The 17,816-nt window shown below is 42.7% G+C and overlaps 1 protein-coding gene across 8 annotated transcripts in view; it reads right to left on the bottom strand.

Annotated features, from left to right (window-relative positions):
* The window catches only part of tanc2b (tetratricopeptide repeat, ankyrin repeat and coiled-coil containing 2b), a 220,374-nt gene that overhangs the window by 66,141 nt on the left and 136,417 nt on the right, over positions 1 to 17,816 (bottom strand). Inside the window, exon 1 of one of the 8 annotated variants that reach the window (XM_021576272.2) lies at positions 10,898 to 11,526. The exons of 6 other annotated variants lie outside the window; for them this stretch is intronic. In XM_021576272.2, the coding sequence (XP_021431947.2) occupies positions 10,898 to 11,012 (115 nt within the window). In that variant the 5' untranslated portion in view covers positions 11,013 to 11,526. Of the gene's footprint in view, positions 1 to 10,897; positions 11,527 to 17,816 lie in introns of those variants that run through there. One more of the 8 variants, XM_021576273.2, reaches the window with a different exon arrangement.

A 17,816-nucleotide genomic window follows, 5' to 3' on the forward strand; every position in this document is an offset into this window, starting at 1 on the left:
ACTTCAGTGATTTTTGCAATTAGTTCCAGTCACAGGCAGCAGAGAACTGGAAGGAAAGGCGGCCAAATGAGGTGTTGGCTTTAGGGATGATCAGTGAGATACACCTGCTGGAGCGCGTGCTACGGGTGGGTGTTGCCATCGTGACCAGTGAACTGAGATAAGGCGGAGCTTTACCTAGCATGGACTTGTAGATGACTTGGAGCCAGTGGGTCTGGCGATGAATATGTAGCGAGGACCAGCCGACTAGAGCATACAGGTCGCAGTGGTGGGTGGTATAAGGTGCTTTAGTAACAAAACGGATGGCACTGTGATAAACTGCATCCAGTTTGCTGAGTAGAGTATTGGAAGCTATTTTATAGATGACATCGCCGAAGTCGAGAATAGGTAGGATAGTCAGTTTTACTAGGGTAAGTTTGGTGGCGTGAGTGAAGGAGGCTTTGTTGCGGAATAGAAAGCCGACTAGATTTGATTTTAGATTGGAGATGTTTGATATGAGTCTGGAAGGAGAGTTTACAGTCTAGCCAGACACCTAGGTACTTATAGTCCACATATTCTAGGTCGGAACCATCCAGGGTGGTGGTGCTAGTCGGGCGTGCGGGTGCAGGCAGCGAACGGTTGAAAAGCATGCATTTGGTTTTACTAGCGTTTAAGAGCAGTTGGAGGTCACGGTAGGAGTGTTGTATGGCATTGAAGCTCGTTTGGAGGTTAGATAGCAAGCACAGTGTCCAAGGAAGGGCCAGAAGTATACAGAATGGTGTCATCTGCGTAGAGGTGGATCAGGGAATCGCCCGCAGCAAGAGCAACATCATTGATATATACAGAGAAAAGAGTCGGCCCGAGAATTGAACCCTATGGCACCCCCATAGAGACTGCCAGAGGACCGGACAACATAGCCTCCGATTTGACACACTGAACTCTGTCTGCAAAGTAGTTGGTGAACCAGACAAGGCAGTCATTAGAAAAACCGAGGCTACTGAGTCTGCCGATAAGAATATGGTGATTGACAGAGTCGAAAGCCTTGGCCAGGTCGATGAAGACGGCTGCACAGTACTGTCTTTTATCGATGGCGGTTATGATGTCGTTTAGTACCTTGAGCGTGGCTGAGGTGCACCCGTGACCGGCTCGGAAACCAGATTGCACAGCGGAGAAGGTACGGTGGGATTCGAGATGGTCAGTGATCTGTTTGTTGACTAGGCTTTCGAAGACCTTAGATAGGCAGGGCAGGATGGATATAGGTCTGTATCAGTTTGGGTCCAGGGTGTCTCCCTCTTTGAAGAGGGGGATGACTGTGGCAGCTTTCCAATCCTTGGGGATCTCAGACTATATGAAAGAGAGGTTGAACAGGCTGGTAATAGGGGTTGCGACAATGGCGGCGGATAGTTTCAGAAATAGAGGGTCCAGATTGTCAAGACCAGCTGATTTGTACGGGTCCAGGTTTTGCAGCTCTGGTCCAGGTTTTGCAGCTCTTTCAGAACATCTGCTATTTGGATTTGGGTAAAGGAGAAGCTGGGGAGGCTTGGGCGAGTAGCTGCAAGGTTGGGGCGGAGCTGTTGGCCGAGGTTGGAGTAGCCAGGAGGAAGGCATGGCCAGCCGTTGAGAAAGGCTTGTTTAAGTTTTTGATTATCAACTACTGCAGCACCTTATTAGGCTTACTGCAGTACCGCTACAGTAACTACTGCAGTACCTTACTAGGCCTACTGCAGTACTTTACTAGGCTTAATGCAGTACCACTACAGTAACTACTGCAGTACCTTACTAGGCCTACTGCAGTACTTTACTAGGCTTACTGCAGTACCACTACAGTAACTACTGCAGTACCTTACTAGGCCTACTGCAGTACTTTACTAGGCTTAATGCAGTACCGCTACAGTAACTACTGTAGTACCTTACTAGGCTTACTGCAGTACCACTACAGTAACTACTGCAGTACCTTACTAGGCCTACTGCAGTACTTTACTAGGCTTACTGCAGTACCACTACAGTAACTACTGCAGTACCTTACTAAGGCTTACTGCAGTACCGCTACAGTAACTACTACAGTACCACTGTAGTAAAGCCTGTCTGGTTGGATGGTTGTCTCAACAACACTGCCCAGATGTGAGTGTGAAACACTGGGAGGTGTTGTGTTCATTCAGCTCAAACTGAAAATAGAGGCTGCTGACAGCAGCACCGTACAAGCTCCATTAACTCAGCCGCTTTAGTGTGTGTGTGTGTGTGTGTGTGTGTGTGTGTGTGTCATTACACCCATAGGGGGATTAGCCCACTAAGGTAACACACAGAACACACACAGAGGGAGGAGCTGATCTTCTAAGAACACTCATTAACCTATGGTTCTCTCATTCTCCACTCTGCCCCAAATGCTGTTTATTTTGCGCCTCAGATAACATTTGTGTGCCAGCAGGATTACAGCTTAAAGCAACTCCAATATTATTAATAATGTTATAGCTACGGTCCGGTTTATGTAAGGTTTACAAGGTCTTTCATGCCAGACTCTCACATAGCAATACTTACAGTAATTTGTATTTATATATTAAAGCTACATGCCGGTTTATGGAAGGTTACATTGAGTCTTTATCACACGACTTTCATTCTACATATACAGTAGCTAGCACGAGACTTCCAATACAGTTTAAAACAACATCCAAAGCTTACATGCTAGTATTATTCATGTTATAGCTATGGGCCGGTACATGTAAGGTTAGCCTATAGTCCATCCAACCAATGCTTACATAAGATAAGATAATTACTTTACTATTCCCATGTCGACATTTTGTTTGTGGCTCTGTGTACATTAACATACAGTATCATTAAGCATACAAAAGACAACACAAATACAGACAAATACAAAGAGAATTAAACAACACAGGAAGACAAACAATATCAACAATCGAAAACAAAACGGCACAACGCAAACACATAAGCCCCGCGGGTCATCACAGTGTAGCTCCCTGAAATTAGAATCAAGCTTCTATAGCCAACAGCCTTGGTTAACATGGATGATAACGATCTGGTGATAACTAAGAGATTACAGAGAGGAGGAACTACAATACAGGCCTCTACTGTAGGGTTCTTCCTTCAACTGCAGACTAGGTGAAAAATCGGTCGATGTGCCCTTGAGCAAGGCACTTAACCCTAATTGCTCAGTCGTTGTGGATAAGAGCATCTGCTACATGACTAAAATGTCAAACGCAATGACTCAGCAGAAAGGGGTAGAGAAAAGCTAATGGTCAGTACGTCCGACACCCTGACCTTTCATTCACAATATTATTTCTCTCACGTCCACCCCCGGACCACCTGCTGCAGTCAGGGTCAATGTAGAGGCAGGGCCACTTGCTCTTCAGACAACCACAGCTGAGGAAGAGAGGAAACGAATACAGGGCGAAGAAGACTGAGAATGGCACATCAACACCAGAAAAGAGTTACGTGATACTGTTATACTGCATTGAGGAGGCACTCTTCAGATAACTATAGGGATGGAGAGACTACAGGGTGAGGGTATATTTGAGACAGTCTGAGAATAACATACCAGTAACACATTTAGGAGGTCCTCTTCTGTTAAATATAGTGGAGGAAGAGAGAGAGAGACTTGAGCTGAGAGAGGATGAGAATGACACGCCATCAGTAAAGAGTTATGTGACCCTGTGATAGTGCATCGAGGAGGACAGGTGATATACTCGAGTTCAATGTGATACTGTGATATTGCATTGAGAATGACACACCATCAGTGGACAGTTATGTGACATCAATTGAAGAGTGCATTTATGAGGTGAGAGTATAGTATAATTGCTTAAGACCCAATGTGGATGGATGATGGAGCAAACCCTAATAAAAGCCAGCATGCCTTGACCCTTAACCCCTGACCCCAGTCCCAGCTGAGCTCTAACCCCTAGTGAGGCTATAGGCCCAGAGCAATGCATGCAGTATGGTCTAGGTCCTCCAACCTCTGTCTCTTATACAGTGCCTTCAGAAAGTATTCACACCCTGTAACGATTCTCATTGGTGGAAGGAGAGGAGGACCAAAATGCAGCGTGGTAAGTGTTCGTCATATTTTAATTGAAAAACTGAACACTACACAAAAAAACAACAAAGAGAAAACGAAACAGTTCTGCCAGGTGAACGGACACTAAACAGAAAGTGAACACCCACAACCAAAATGGGGAAAACAGGCTACCTAAGTATGATTCTCAATCAGAGACAACGAACGACACCTGCCTCTGATTGAGAACCATACTAGGCCAAACACATCGAAATATAACAACATAGAAAAAAGAACATAGACTACCCACCCCAACTCACGCCCTGACCAACCTAACACAAAGACATAAAAAAAGGAACTAAGGTCAGAACGTGACACACCCCTTGATTTTTTCCACACTTTGTTGTGTTAAAAAGTGGGATACAAATGTATTTAATTGTAATTTTTTACAACGACCTACATAAAGTAATGTCAAAGTGGAAGAACAATTCAAACATTTGAAATTTGTATTAATAGAAAATAAAACACTAATATATCTTGATTAGATAATTATTCAACCCCATGAGTCAATATGCTAGAATCACCTTTGAGTCATTCTGGGTAAGTCTATAAGAGCTTTGCACACCTGGATTGTACAATATTTGCCCATGATTTATTTTTTAAAATTCCTTAAACACTGTCAAGTTGGTTGTTAATCATTGCTAGACAGACATTTTCAAGTTATGCCATAGATTTTCAAGTCGATTTAAGACAAAACTGTAACTAGGCCACGCAGGAATATTCAATGTTGTCTTCGTAAGCAAACTCCAGTGTATATTTGGTCTTGTGTATATTTGTCCTGCTAAAATGTGAATTTGTCTCACAGTGTCTGTATGAAAGCAGACTGAACCAGGTTTTCCGCTACAATTTTGCCTGTCCTTAGCTCTATTCCAATTATTTTTATCCCCCAAAAATTCCCTACTCCTTGCCGATGACGAGCATACTGATAACATGATGCAGCCACCACCATGCTTGTAAATGTGAAAATATGAAGCTTGGTACTCAGTAATGTGTTGTGTTGTGTTGGATTTGCCCCAAACATAGCACTTTGTACTCAGGACAAAAAGTACATTTCCTTGCCACATTCTTTTGCAGTATTACATTAGTGCCCTAATGCAAACAGAATACATGTTTTGGAATGTTATTTTTTCTTCTGTACAGGCTTCCTTATTTTCCCTCACTCATGAAGTTAGTATTGTAGAGTCATTACAATGTTGATCAATTCCTAAGTTTTCTCCTAGCACAGCCATTAAACTCTGTAACCGTTTCAAAATCCCCATTGGCCTCATGGTGAATTCCCTGAGTGGTTTCCTTCCTCTCTGGCAACTGAGTTAGGAAGAATGCCTGTATCTTTGTAGTGACTGTGTGTATTGGGACACCATCCGAAGCATAACTAATAAGTTCACCATGCTCAAAGGGATATTATATGTCTGCTTTTTTTGTTCCCCATCTACCAATAGGTGCCCTTCTTCGCATTGGAAACCTCCCAAGGTCAACCTCCCAAGGACTTGTCATGCAAATGTTTATTCTTGAACAGTAGGCTTGAAAATAACAAAGGGGTTGAATACTTATTGACTCAAGACATTTCAGCTTTTTTATTACATTTTGAAAAAATGTCTAAAAACGTCATTCTAATTTGATAAGTATGGGGTATTGTGTGTAGATCAGTGACACAATATCTCAATTTAATCAGGCTTAAATTTAGGCTGGAACACAACAACATGTGGAAAAGGTCAAGGGGTGTAAATACTTTCTGAAGGCATTGTATATGCCTATTTACCCACTCTCCCTCAATCAATAAAATTGATATATACATCATTTTATACACCCTTTTTCCCACCAATTTTGTGATATCCAATTGCGATCCAATTATGATCGTCTCATCGCTAAAACTCCCCAACGGGCTCGGGAGAGGTGAAGGTTGAGTCGTGCCTCCTCCGAAACATGACCCGCCAAACCGCTCTTCTTAACACCCGCCCGCTTAACCCGGAAGCCAGCAGCACCAATGTGTTCGGAGGAAACACTGTTCAACTAATGACCGAAGTCAGCCTGCAGGTGCCCCAGCATGCCACAAGGAGTCACTAGAGCGCGATGAGCCAAGTAAAGCTCCCCCGGCCAAACCCTCCCCTAAGCAGGACTATGCTGGTCCAATTGTGCACCGCCCTATGGGACTCCCGGTCACGGCCGGTTGTGACACAGACTGGGATCGAACCTGGGTCTGTACTGATGCCTTAGACCGCTGCGCCACTCGGGAGGCCAATAAAATGTATTTATAAAGCCTTTTTTACATTAGCAGTTTGTCACAAAGTGATTTACAGTAACCTGACCTAGACTCCAAAGAGCAAGCAGAAGCACAGTGATATTGGGGAAATAAAAACATCCTACTGTGAATAACCTCACATACTGTAGATCCCTTAAATTAAAATCTGGATCCCAAAGCCAGTTTCACTGAGTTTCTTCATTCTTCCCCTCTAAATCAGGGACAGATTTAGACCTGGGACACCAGGTGGGTGCATTTAATTATCAGGTAGAACAAAAACCAGCAGACTCTGGACCTCGTAGGGTGAGACCGGAATACCCCTGCTGTAGATGGATACCTCTGGCTGACACTAAGTCAAGTAGAAGGTTCACAATAATGCATAGGATTTGTATTTCTAAAAGTAAAAAACAAACACTTATTGACTTGTTTCAGGCAAGATGTCTTAGAGAAGAGTGGAGGTGATTTAAGCACAACCGAGCAAGGAAAAACAGTGAAAATCCTTTAAAGTCACAAATGTTAGTGAAAGCAATTTTCCTGTAAAGATAACGAGGATGAGAAAAGACAAAAGAGCGAAGCTTAATTGACACAGACCATCCATTCACCTAATTGCAGTTATAGCAATAGTATCATCAATGGAAAACACTGGCGTGGTGACCTGAATCCCAAAAGACTAACATATTTGGGTCAACATATCCACTGTTAATGGATACATAACTCTAAAACCTAGCCTAGATAACAGTCCTCTCCTCCCACTGCCAAGATATATGATTTTGTACTGAATGGCAGGTATTAAAGGGGCTTTGGGAGATTGGTGTTATCGCCATGCTGTAAAGTTGTGCAGTGGACTATGACGTCTGTGACAGCCCTAGTGACACACAAACACCCAACTGCATTTACCTGTAACAGGAGTGTTTGCTCATTTTGCTAGTGTCAACATTAGCAGAGGAGTGGAGGGGTAGTCAGTGTATGTAACGCATGGTAATCCCACTGCTGTGTTTTGTAAGCAAATCATTATCAAGCCTATTAATAGCACACTGCGGGTTTCTCATTCTAACACAGCTTCTTGTAGAACAGTCTTTGTGTGCGTCCCAAATGGCACCATATTCCCTTTATAATGCACTGCTATGGGTCCTGCTCAAAAAAGTACGCTGTATAGGAAACGGGTATGATTTGGGACGCAGCCTTTCATTGTATAAGAACCCACTGATAACCCAATGAAACAAAAAAGTCATACATATTGACAATAAATCCACTTAAACATATACTGACTCCTACGAACAGGTTAAATTGACTCCATTTCTCCTTCTAGACAAGTCCTGCACTGTTTAATCACCCTGTATAAAACCAATAACAAAGTCATTCTAAATAAATTATTTGACAACTTAACTCGTACTAAAGGCACAAAAAAATGGACAAATGTACAATACTTTCTGACCTACATTAACCTGCATTAACTCATGGTGAAGGTTTAGTTGTAGCAACACAATTGTAGATGAGTTGTGTTTCGACAGTGATGCTGCAGTGACACTGAGGTGATGGATGGACTTGACAGGCTCCAAGTACTTTCAACAGCCTCCACCTCTCCACCAACCAGACAGTCAACATAATGAGATTCCGGTTCCAACCTTTCACTCTGAGAGACAAAGTAGGGTTTTTTACAAGAGAGTGGTGTCATCAACACTTGATTTATTGCTTGAACGTCACCATGCAGAGTACAGACTTTGACTACTTTCTATGGAGACAGTGTTTGCATCCCAAATGGCACCCTATGTTTCCTGGTCAAAAGTAGTGCACTACATAGGAAAATTGCGTGCCATTTGCGACACATCCAGTCTTTCTTTCAGTGGGCTGGCTGGCTTTCTGATAACAATTGAGTGGTGAAAATGGTCTGTACGAAGCTCCAACATGCAGGAACCAACCCAGAGGCTGTTGCTTTTTCAAGAGAATAGAATACACGTTATGGTCCACTGGTTTTCCTTTGATAACCAAATTAACCTTAAATGAATTTGTAACAGGCTATTATTACTAATGTGCAACCGTTCTCCGTGTGAATGTTGCTAGCTGTAGCTGACTGTTTATCAGAATTGATGTAGAAAACGCCTCAAGAGATTGGATGTTTCGCTTTTCAGATTTATTCCCCCAACTTCGCTCGGGTATCTAAACTCAATTGTCTGATACAGGGTCATGGGATTGCTGTGCGGAAATAGCGGAGAAATTGAGCAATTACATACAGAACATTGATATCACCTAAAGTAGAATGGGTTCAGAGGTTTTAAGGTTTGGAGTTGCAGGTGAGTAAACTGTGAAACAACTGGGATTCCCTCACTCATACATAGGTTTCTGCCGAAAAACTAAAACAACAAACCCTCAGCTCCTCATAGAAAGGGTTTTACTCAACCTTCCACAAAGTGAAGTAAATATATCACTTGAGTTCAGTACTCTGTATAGTATTTAGTTGGTTTCTGATAAAACACACTATAATCAGTGATGACTGTCAAGCAAGGTCAGACGATCCAACATGTCTGACAGATAGAGGTACAGGTAACTGCCAAAATAATGGAAACACTTGAGTAAATGAGGAAGACAAAGTATATTGAAAGCAGGTGCTTCCACACAGTTGTGGCTCCTAAGTTAATTTAGCAATTAACATTCCATACTGCTTAGGATCATGTATAAAAATGCTGGGCAGGTCATTATTTTGTCTACCATGTCTATGCACCCATAGGATGACAATGCTTCCAACCACAGGGTACAAGTGGTCACTGAATGGTTTGATGTGCATGAAAACAGTGCAAACCATATGCCATGGCTGGCTCAGTCACCAGATCTCAATTCAATGTAATACATATGGGAGGTTCTGGAGCGACAGCGTTTTCCACCACCATCAACAAAACACCAAATTATGGAATTTCTAATGGAAGATTGGTGTCGCATCCATCCAATAGAGTTCCAGACACTTGTAGGATCTATGCCAAGGTGCACTGAAGCTGTTCTGGCTCGTGGTGGCACAAGGCCCTATTAAGACACTTTATGTTGGTGTTTCCTTTATTTTTGCAGTTACCTGTAGATCAAGAAACAAATCATTGACAATTCAACATGAAGAAATAATACTGAGTGACTAACGCTCCCTCATTTCAACAGAGATCTGGCTTAGCTATAAAATGGGGGACACCAACTAACACACGGAAATAGCAACATTTGCCAATGATTAACGGCACATGCTACTTCCATAGACTTTTAAGTTCCATCATTGTCTTAGGCAATACTCTAAAGGAGCATATACCGGTAGATTAATCCTATCTGTATTTGTCTATCTCTTCCCAAAATGACCTTCAGCTCAATAGGGGTAATGCCTTGTGACAGATTCACATCCTTCAACATCATCCCATCCAAGATGGCAGGCGGAGAGGCTGAATGTACACATGTCATCATCAAGCCCTGTGATGTAATCATGTCACAGACACAGGGAGGAGAGCTGCCCTCTGCCTGAAAGCACACACACACACACCATTACAGACTGATTGTTTGTGTCTAAGTCTGTCAAGAGGGACAGAGTGTCGTTGTTTAATGCTAATATCCTTTCTAACCGAGACTGACCGACAACAAGGAGCCTTATCACAACTCTCTGCAGGAAGTGACTCCTCTGGAATTTGTCGATGGTGAGTGCGTGTATCCTTCTCCTCATCAAATGCCTTCATTCACCTGAAACCACCAGCAGTAGCAGCTACTGATGAGGTTCATTTTGTTATGTGGTTTATACCAGCTAGATGGCTATCCCAGAGACACAGAGAGAGACACAGAGAGACACAGAGAGAGACACAGAGAGAGAGACAGAGAGAGAGACAGAGAGAGAGTGATAGGCAAGCAGCTCCGATGGAGGTATGGAGCCGAGAGTGGGAAGGAAGACATGACGTCTCTCAAATTGTGATACATAACAACAACAACCTGATGACATGATGCGGGTCGGGGACAACCTACCTAACATACTATTTCCACCTGTTAACAGACATATAAACTCAGATATATATGGACATAACAAATGGATGCGCACACAATCAGAAGTACAGGTGGATCCTACAGCGTGAGCACCAGAAGCCGCCCACCAGTAGCCAGTTAGTGCTTTGACACACACACACTTGCACTCAGAGACGAGTCAATGTCTACCCACGCTGACGCATGAAACAAGACAAACTCACCGCAAAATCAGTATCAGTATGGCACTCTGGTTGATTCACTCTTCCTTGAACCTACATTCTGATTACAGCCGCAAAGACCTTAGCCTACCTCCTCTTTCTCCTTACAAGCCCAGCTTGCTGTACCAAGAAAAGCATTCAAGCCTATGATGTATCCATCCACTCCTACACACTGACCCCCCATAGAGCTTCCTCACCTGGGCCAGGCCTGGCGCAGACCAGGTGAGGTATAGCAGAGGTGGTATGGGATATCCTTGTGTATTTAACAATGTCACAAGGATACATTATTTTAAGCTTTGTCATTGTTAAAATAGGCCCACAAATTTTCTCTACAAAATGAACACTCACACAAGTGATAGGACACTAACGTCCATTCAGATATTCAGCTATTCTAATAACCGTGCCCATCCCTAGTTCGGAGTGGCTCACCATTCTCAAACCAGATCCCGCATGATTGTGGAAGGCTGGAATATGCCACCAGTTCCCCTCCGTCTCCGTCCAGTGACACAAACAGACCTTCCTCCCTGAACGATGACCAGTTCATCCAAAACAGCCTCTGGTTGGTAGCCACACGGCAAGCAGCACTGCAAGCCAAACGGGAGGAAAAATAAGAAGCTTTCTCCTCCTCTCTTCTTTCAAAGTAATCCTCCACAGGTCTCAGTGCTGCTGACGCTGTTCAGTCCGCTCGATTCAGCCGCGGTAAATGATATGGGGGCAGGAGGCAGATATGGCTGGGTGACAGGAGGAGTGAGAGGAGGAAGAGGAAGAGGGGAAGGAGGTGGAGGAGGAAGGCACCCAGGCAGCAGTCACTGTGTCAATAGGGAAAGAGAAAGGGACACCGAGGTGACATTCCCTCGGATGGCTTCATGCATCCTCAGACAGTTGGCCAGCTATCTCTTTCCAAAAAAAGAAGACCTTTCCTAAGCAGCAGAGACGAAGATGGACTATTAGATGGATTGCGAGCTCATTCGTGTCCGTGACTAGCGCTTAGAGGTGTTATGTATGGATGTGAGAGGCGCTGATAGTTCCATGGTAGCAGGGAGCCCAGGTCTCCTCTCTACACCAGCAGATGAATGGCGCAGTGCTGCTGTTGTCATGACAACCACCAGGGAGGACAGGGAGGGAGGAGGAGGGTATGGATAGATGGAAAGAGAGAAAAAAATGTAATAAAAGAGGAGAAGGGAGTGAGGGAGGGTCGTATTAAAGGGACCCTTTCACAGTTTATAGTGGTGAGAAGCTTTGGGGACAGATCTGGGTAAAAACAAAAGCAGGATCATCTGCAGGGAGATAGGGTCTCTCTGTGAAAATATTACTCAACCTCCTCTTGGGCCCGAGACTCCCTGCACCCGCCTGTCTGTCCTTGTCTTACCCTTGAAACTCATGGCCCTTCAACCGCAGCCATTTTTATAGATATTCTCTATTTTCTCCTTCTTCTCATGCTTCCTTGGTCTCAGTTACTTCCTTCCTTTCTCCCTCTCTGGCTGGTGTGATTACATGGGATTGAAATAGATTAAATTATGGGATGGGGATGCTCTGTTGTTGGCGTAAAGATGTGCAGGAAACTTAGACCGATATGTTGATTGGATCTGGTCCTCCGTGACAGTCAACATTTTGTGATTTCAATTCTAGTTGTGTCGCTTTCTCCCCCTACCCTTCTCTATCTGTCTCTCAATAAGCCATAATCATTATTATGTTTTCTGTTCTCGTCAGACGTAGCAGCAAAGTTCTAAAAGAGAATTGGGAAGCGAAACATTACAGAACATTTACTGAAAATGTGTATTTTGTATTTAATATAGATCCCCATTAGCTGCTGCCAAGGCATCAGCTACTCTTCCTGGGGTCCGGCAAAATTAACGCAGTTATACAATTTAAAAAACATTACAATATATTCATAACAGATTTCACAACACACTGAGTGCCCTCAGGCCCCTAATCCACTATTACATACAGTGAGGAGATCAAGTATTTGATACACTGCTGATTTTGCAGGTTTCCCTACTTACAAAGCATGTAGAGGTCTGTCATTTTTATCATAGGTACACTTCAACTGTGAGAGACGGAATCTAAAACAAAAATCCAGAAAATCACATTGTATGATTTTTGAAAGTAATTCATTTGCATTTTATTGCATGACATAAGTATTTGATACATCAGAAAAGCAGAACTTAATATTTGGTACAGAAACCTTTATTTGCAATTACAGAGATCATACGTTTCCTGTAGTTCTTGACCAGGTTTGCACACACTGCAGCAGGGATTTTGCCCCACTCCTCCATACAGACCTTCTCCAGATCCTTCAGGTTTCGGGGCTGTCGCTGGGCAACAAAGACTTTCAGCTCCCTCCAAAGATTTTCTATTGGGTTCAGGTCTGGAGACTGTCTAGGCCACTCCAGGACCTTGAGATGCTTCTTACGGAGCCACTCCTTAGTTACCCTGGCTGTGTGTTTCGGGTCGTTGTCATGCTGGAAGACCCAGCCATGACCCATCTTCAATGCTCTTACTGAGGGAAGGAGATTGTTGGCCAAGATACATGGCCCCATCCATCCTCCCCTCAATACGGTGCAGTCGTCCTGTCCCCTTTGCAGAAATGCATCCCCAAAGAATGATGTTTCCACCTCCATGCTTCATGGTTGGGATGGTGTTCTTGGGGTTCTACTCATCCTTCTTCTTCCTCCAAACACGGCGAGTGGAGTTTAGACTAAAAAGCTATATTTTTGTCTTGTCAGACCACATGACCTTCTCCCATTCCTCCTCTGGATCATCCAGATGGTCATTGGCAAACTTGGCTGGCTTGAGCAGGGGGACCTTGTGCGCGCTGCAGGATTTTAATCCATGACGGCGTAATGTGTTACTCATGGTTTTCTTTAAGACTGTGGTCCCAGCTCTCTTCAGGTCATTGGCCAGGTCCTGCCGTGTAGTTCTGGGCTGATCCCTCACCTTCCTCATGATCATTGATGCCCCGCGAGGTGAGATCTTGCATGGAGCCGCAGACCGAGTGTTATTGACCGTCATCTTGAACAGTTGTTGCCTTCTCACCAAGCTGCTTGCCTATTGTCCTGTAGCCCATCCTAGCCTTGTGCAGGTCTACAATTTTATCCCTGATGTCCTTACACAGCTATCTGGTCTTGGCTATTGTGGAGAGGTTGGAGTCTGTTTGATCGAGTGTGTGGACAGGTGTCTTTTATACAGGTAACGAGTTCACCACGAATAATTTCATATTCAAACATTTTAATTGAACAACAATTCCATCGGAATCCGATAACTCTGATGTGTAGACTTTCCACTGTAGAATTTATGTCATCTTATCATTGATGAGAATGTCTCAGATGATGACAGAACTGACATCATATTCATTAAGTACCACCGCATATGTTCAATTGGTCGGATTACCAGAATATAGTTCATTTCCCCCCACCTTCTGATGTTCCCATAATCTCTATGTTAACCAAAGGGGTTTGCAAATGTAACATCAGTAGGGTAGAGAGAGGAAAAAGAGGGAAAGAGGTATTTATGACTGTCATAAACCTATCCCCAGGCCAACGTCATGACACCAGACTCTAGCATATTGTATTGAGCTGTAATTCTACCCTTACCATGACAATGGGTTGAGATCGTATTTTCTAAAGTGGACAGAAGGGGTTCTGTTAGGTTTTGGGCAGCCGTCAGGAAGCTCCTTAGCTGTAAATATATATTTTTAAAACTCATTCTAGGAATGTCATATTTTGCTATGAGTTCTTCAAATGACATAAAAACACCTTCTTTATAAAGGTCTCAAACTTCCCTTAAACACTTGCTGGAAACCCAGATCAGCTCTCCCAGGAGTGAAACTGTGGTTTACCCAGATAGGACTAAAACATGACCAAGAATGCGTTTCATCAAGGAACTTCCACACCTCATACTAAACGTTGATCATATTAAAAACATGTTTTTTTGTGTGTCTTGATATCAGCTGAGTAAATATAGAGGCTAACAGGGGTAATTTGGTGACAACTGAAGACATTTCAATCTTCATCCACGAAGAGAGAGACTTGGAGGTAAAATAGTACATAGCAGTGCGAAGCTGAGCTGCCCAGTAGTACCACTAGATATTAGGCAAATGGAGCCCCCCTCTGTCATACGTTAGGTACAATAAGGACAAGCGAACTCTGGGACGTCTGTTATTCCAGATAAATATAGTGAACATCTTTTTAAGCCTTGTAAAGAGGGATGGTGGCTGCGACAAGGGAATGTTCTGAAATAGATACAACAGTTTTGGGAGGACATTCATTTTCAGAATGTTAATCCGGACAATTAAAGATATAGGTAAAGATGACCATCATCTACCTGAATCTACGACAGGGTCATAGTTAGTTGAGACTATGCAGTCAATCTCTGGCATAATACGAATGCGGAGATACGTAAAGCATTCCTTTGCATTCAAAAAACAAGTCAGAGGTGTAGGTCTATGACTTTCCTCCTCTAGCATCATAACTGAGGATTTGACATGATTTATTTTGTATCCCGAGAACACGCCAACCTCTTTGATTAGGTCCAGAAGTGCGGGTATGGAATTGCACAAGTCTGTAAGAAACAAAATGACCGTCTGCAGTGAGCCAGAATATAAGACCATCGTGATCTAGTCTCCTATAGGACTAAATAGAACAAACCCTCACCAGGATGTTCCTGTGTGTAAAAAGAAAAGTTTCCTGGTACATAAAGTTATAATAAGGCTAGGCCTACTTGTAAACTGGCCCTGTTATTATAGTTCAATAGACAGTGCTACTATGTTACTAGATAAATTATAACTCGGTGAACTGGCTCAAACTTTAAATACCTGTTTAGACAAAACCATGAGGAGCAATCTTACCTTTAAAAAAATAAGAATGAATTCTACTGCTTACATGAGTTACTTGATGTGAAATAGAGTTCCATGTAGTCGTGGCTCTATGTTTTACTGTGCGCCTCCCATAGTTTGTTCTGGACTTGGGGACTGTGACGAGACCTCTGGTGGTATGTCTTGTGGGGTATGCATGGGTGTCTGAGCTGTGTGCTAGTCGATTAAACAGACAGCTCGGTGCTTTCAACGTGTCAATACCTCTCACAAATACAAGTAGTGATGAAGTCAATCTTTCCTCCACTTTGAGCCAGGAGAGATTGACATGCATATTATTCATGTTTAGCTCTCTGTGTATATCGAAGGGCCAGCGGTGCTACTTAAGAATGTTCAAGTTTCATCTTAAACATAAAACATCTTCATCTTCAACATAAGACAAACTGTCTTAAACATAAAGACCAACTAGCAGACCAAAACATTTAGCCAAGCAGGCTAATTTATCATCTGTAAAACTCATAGACCTATTATATCTAGCTGGTCCCAGCTAAATCTGGAATACGACTAGCAGACAATGACTTGCTAGTCTATTTACAACCACCGAGTTATCTTGGTATTCTGGTGGCCAATAAAAGCTCCCTTGTCTACGAATAAAAAATATAAAATTCAGTTTGTTTGCTATGCATAGTCTATCTGCACCTCAATAGACTTCCATCTTCCAGTCATTTATATTTTGGTATTCCAAAAGACAAACAAATCAAAATCACAAAAAAATATATTTGTCACATGCTCCAAATACAACATAGACCCTACCGTGAAGTGCTTACTTAGGAGCCAGTATTGACCTACCCTTTGAGCTTACTGAAGTAGACACAGTGGATGGCATGATCTGAAAACCACAGGTTTATTAGATTGATATCTGCTAAACGATAACCACCAAGTGTGTCTGACTTGGCACCCTTTATGAAGCAATACTATTAATCAGAGCCGTATAGTTTAAAACAAAAGTATTGCACTATATAGGGATAAAGGTGCCAATCCAGACGCATGCAGTCAGTATTGATGCGTTCAGGTCCACTGGTTGTTATGACATTATATTTTTCCTTTTCAATTACCTTTTCAATCATTTAGCCTTTTCTGCATTTTTTTTTACAACTGTGAAAGGTCAGAGGATCTGAAAATGTCATATTTCCATTTGACGGAACAAATGACTGTACGTGTCCGGGACAGAGGGGAGAGGGGGAAGGGTTATAGTGGGACACGCAGATTGTGCATAAACATGCATAAAGATGGCAGAATTCAGATCTGACGTTATTATTTTAGCACTACCCACTGAGGTTTTAAACTATGGCGCACGTATGGTTCAATGTGCCAACAAATCAGTACAATCTACTTTTTCGGGTTTTAAAATTGCCGGCATCTTGAAGCTAAAATTCGGATTGTGTGTACTCTGCTAATGACCATACAAAAAAAGAGTAATGGAGCGCAATGTATAATACGGCGAACTAAGCAAAACAAGGAATTTGTGGTAAGCGCATGGGGGTAAGTGCATCTTTATGCACCTCCGCTATTGGAGAAGTATGGGCCCTGGGAGCTGAGCCGAGTGTGTGAAGAGATTTGGAGAGGAGGAGGAGATTGAAATGTATAAATGTCAGTCTTCATCTCAGCATTAGCCACACAGAGATGATTATATTTTTCCAACACTCCTAGGCCCAAGCTAGGCCTGCAGTACAGCACAATAGAGTAATTTAACACATGCTTTACCTTACCACACACTTCTACACTGGGCTCAATGTACAGCATGGGTGGATTTCCCAAATCTGAAACCCACTCCTGCACAATAATATATCTTTAAACGTAAAACTGCAATGCAATACAATACAGTGGAGGCAGGGTGAGTAGAACAGACAATGGAATTCAGATACACTAATAATAGCATTATAATTGCAGTGAGGGTGGGAGAGCAGTGAGGTTTGAAGGGCAAATGCACAAATGTTCCATCTTACGTGGAAATCCATGTTAAAGTAAAAAGGAAACAGTAATCAACACTAATCGTTTTGATCTCTAGCTGTTCTAAATTAGGGGAAGCAGTCAGATGCAAAAAGAGAGATGTTGAAATAATGCCTTTAAACGTTTCACAGTCGAGTAATCAGCTTGTTGTGGCTCTACAGTGCATCCCAAGTTGGAAACCTATTCCCTATAAAGTGCATTACTTTAGACCAGAGCACTATAGGAAATAGGGTGCCATTTGGGATGCAACCAACATCTCAGTAGAGACAGACAGACACTTCAGCTTATTAACCAACAAACAGCCAGACAGACACTTCAAATCAAATCAAATTGTATTAGTCACATATGCCGAATAAAATAGGTGTAAACCTTACAGTGAAAAGCTTACTTACGAGGCCCTAACCAATAATGCAGTTTACATTTTTTAAATAATAATAATAAATAAATACGGATAAGAATAAGAAATAAAAGTAACAAATAATTAAAGAGCAGCAGTAAAATAACAATAGCGAGACTATATACAGTGGC

This window comes from Oncorhynchus mykiss, chromosome 20 (genome assembly GCF_013265735.2).
Source record: "Oncorhynchus mykiss isolate Arlee chromosome 20, USDA_OmykA_1.1, whole genome shotgun sequence".
In the NCBI taxonomy this organism is placed as follows: Eukaryota; Metazoa; Chordata; class Actinopteri; order Salmoniformes; family Salmonidae; genus Oncorhynchus; species Oncorhynchus mykiss.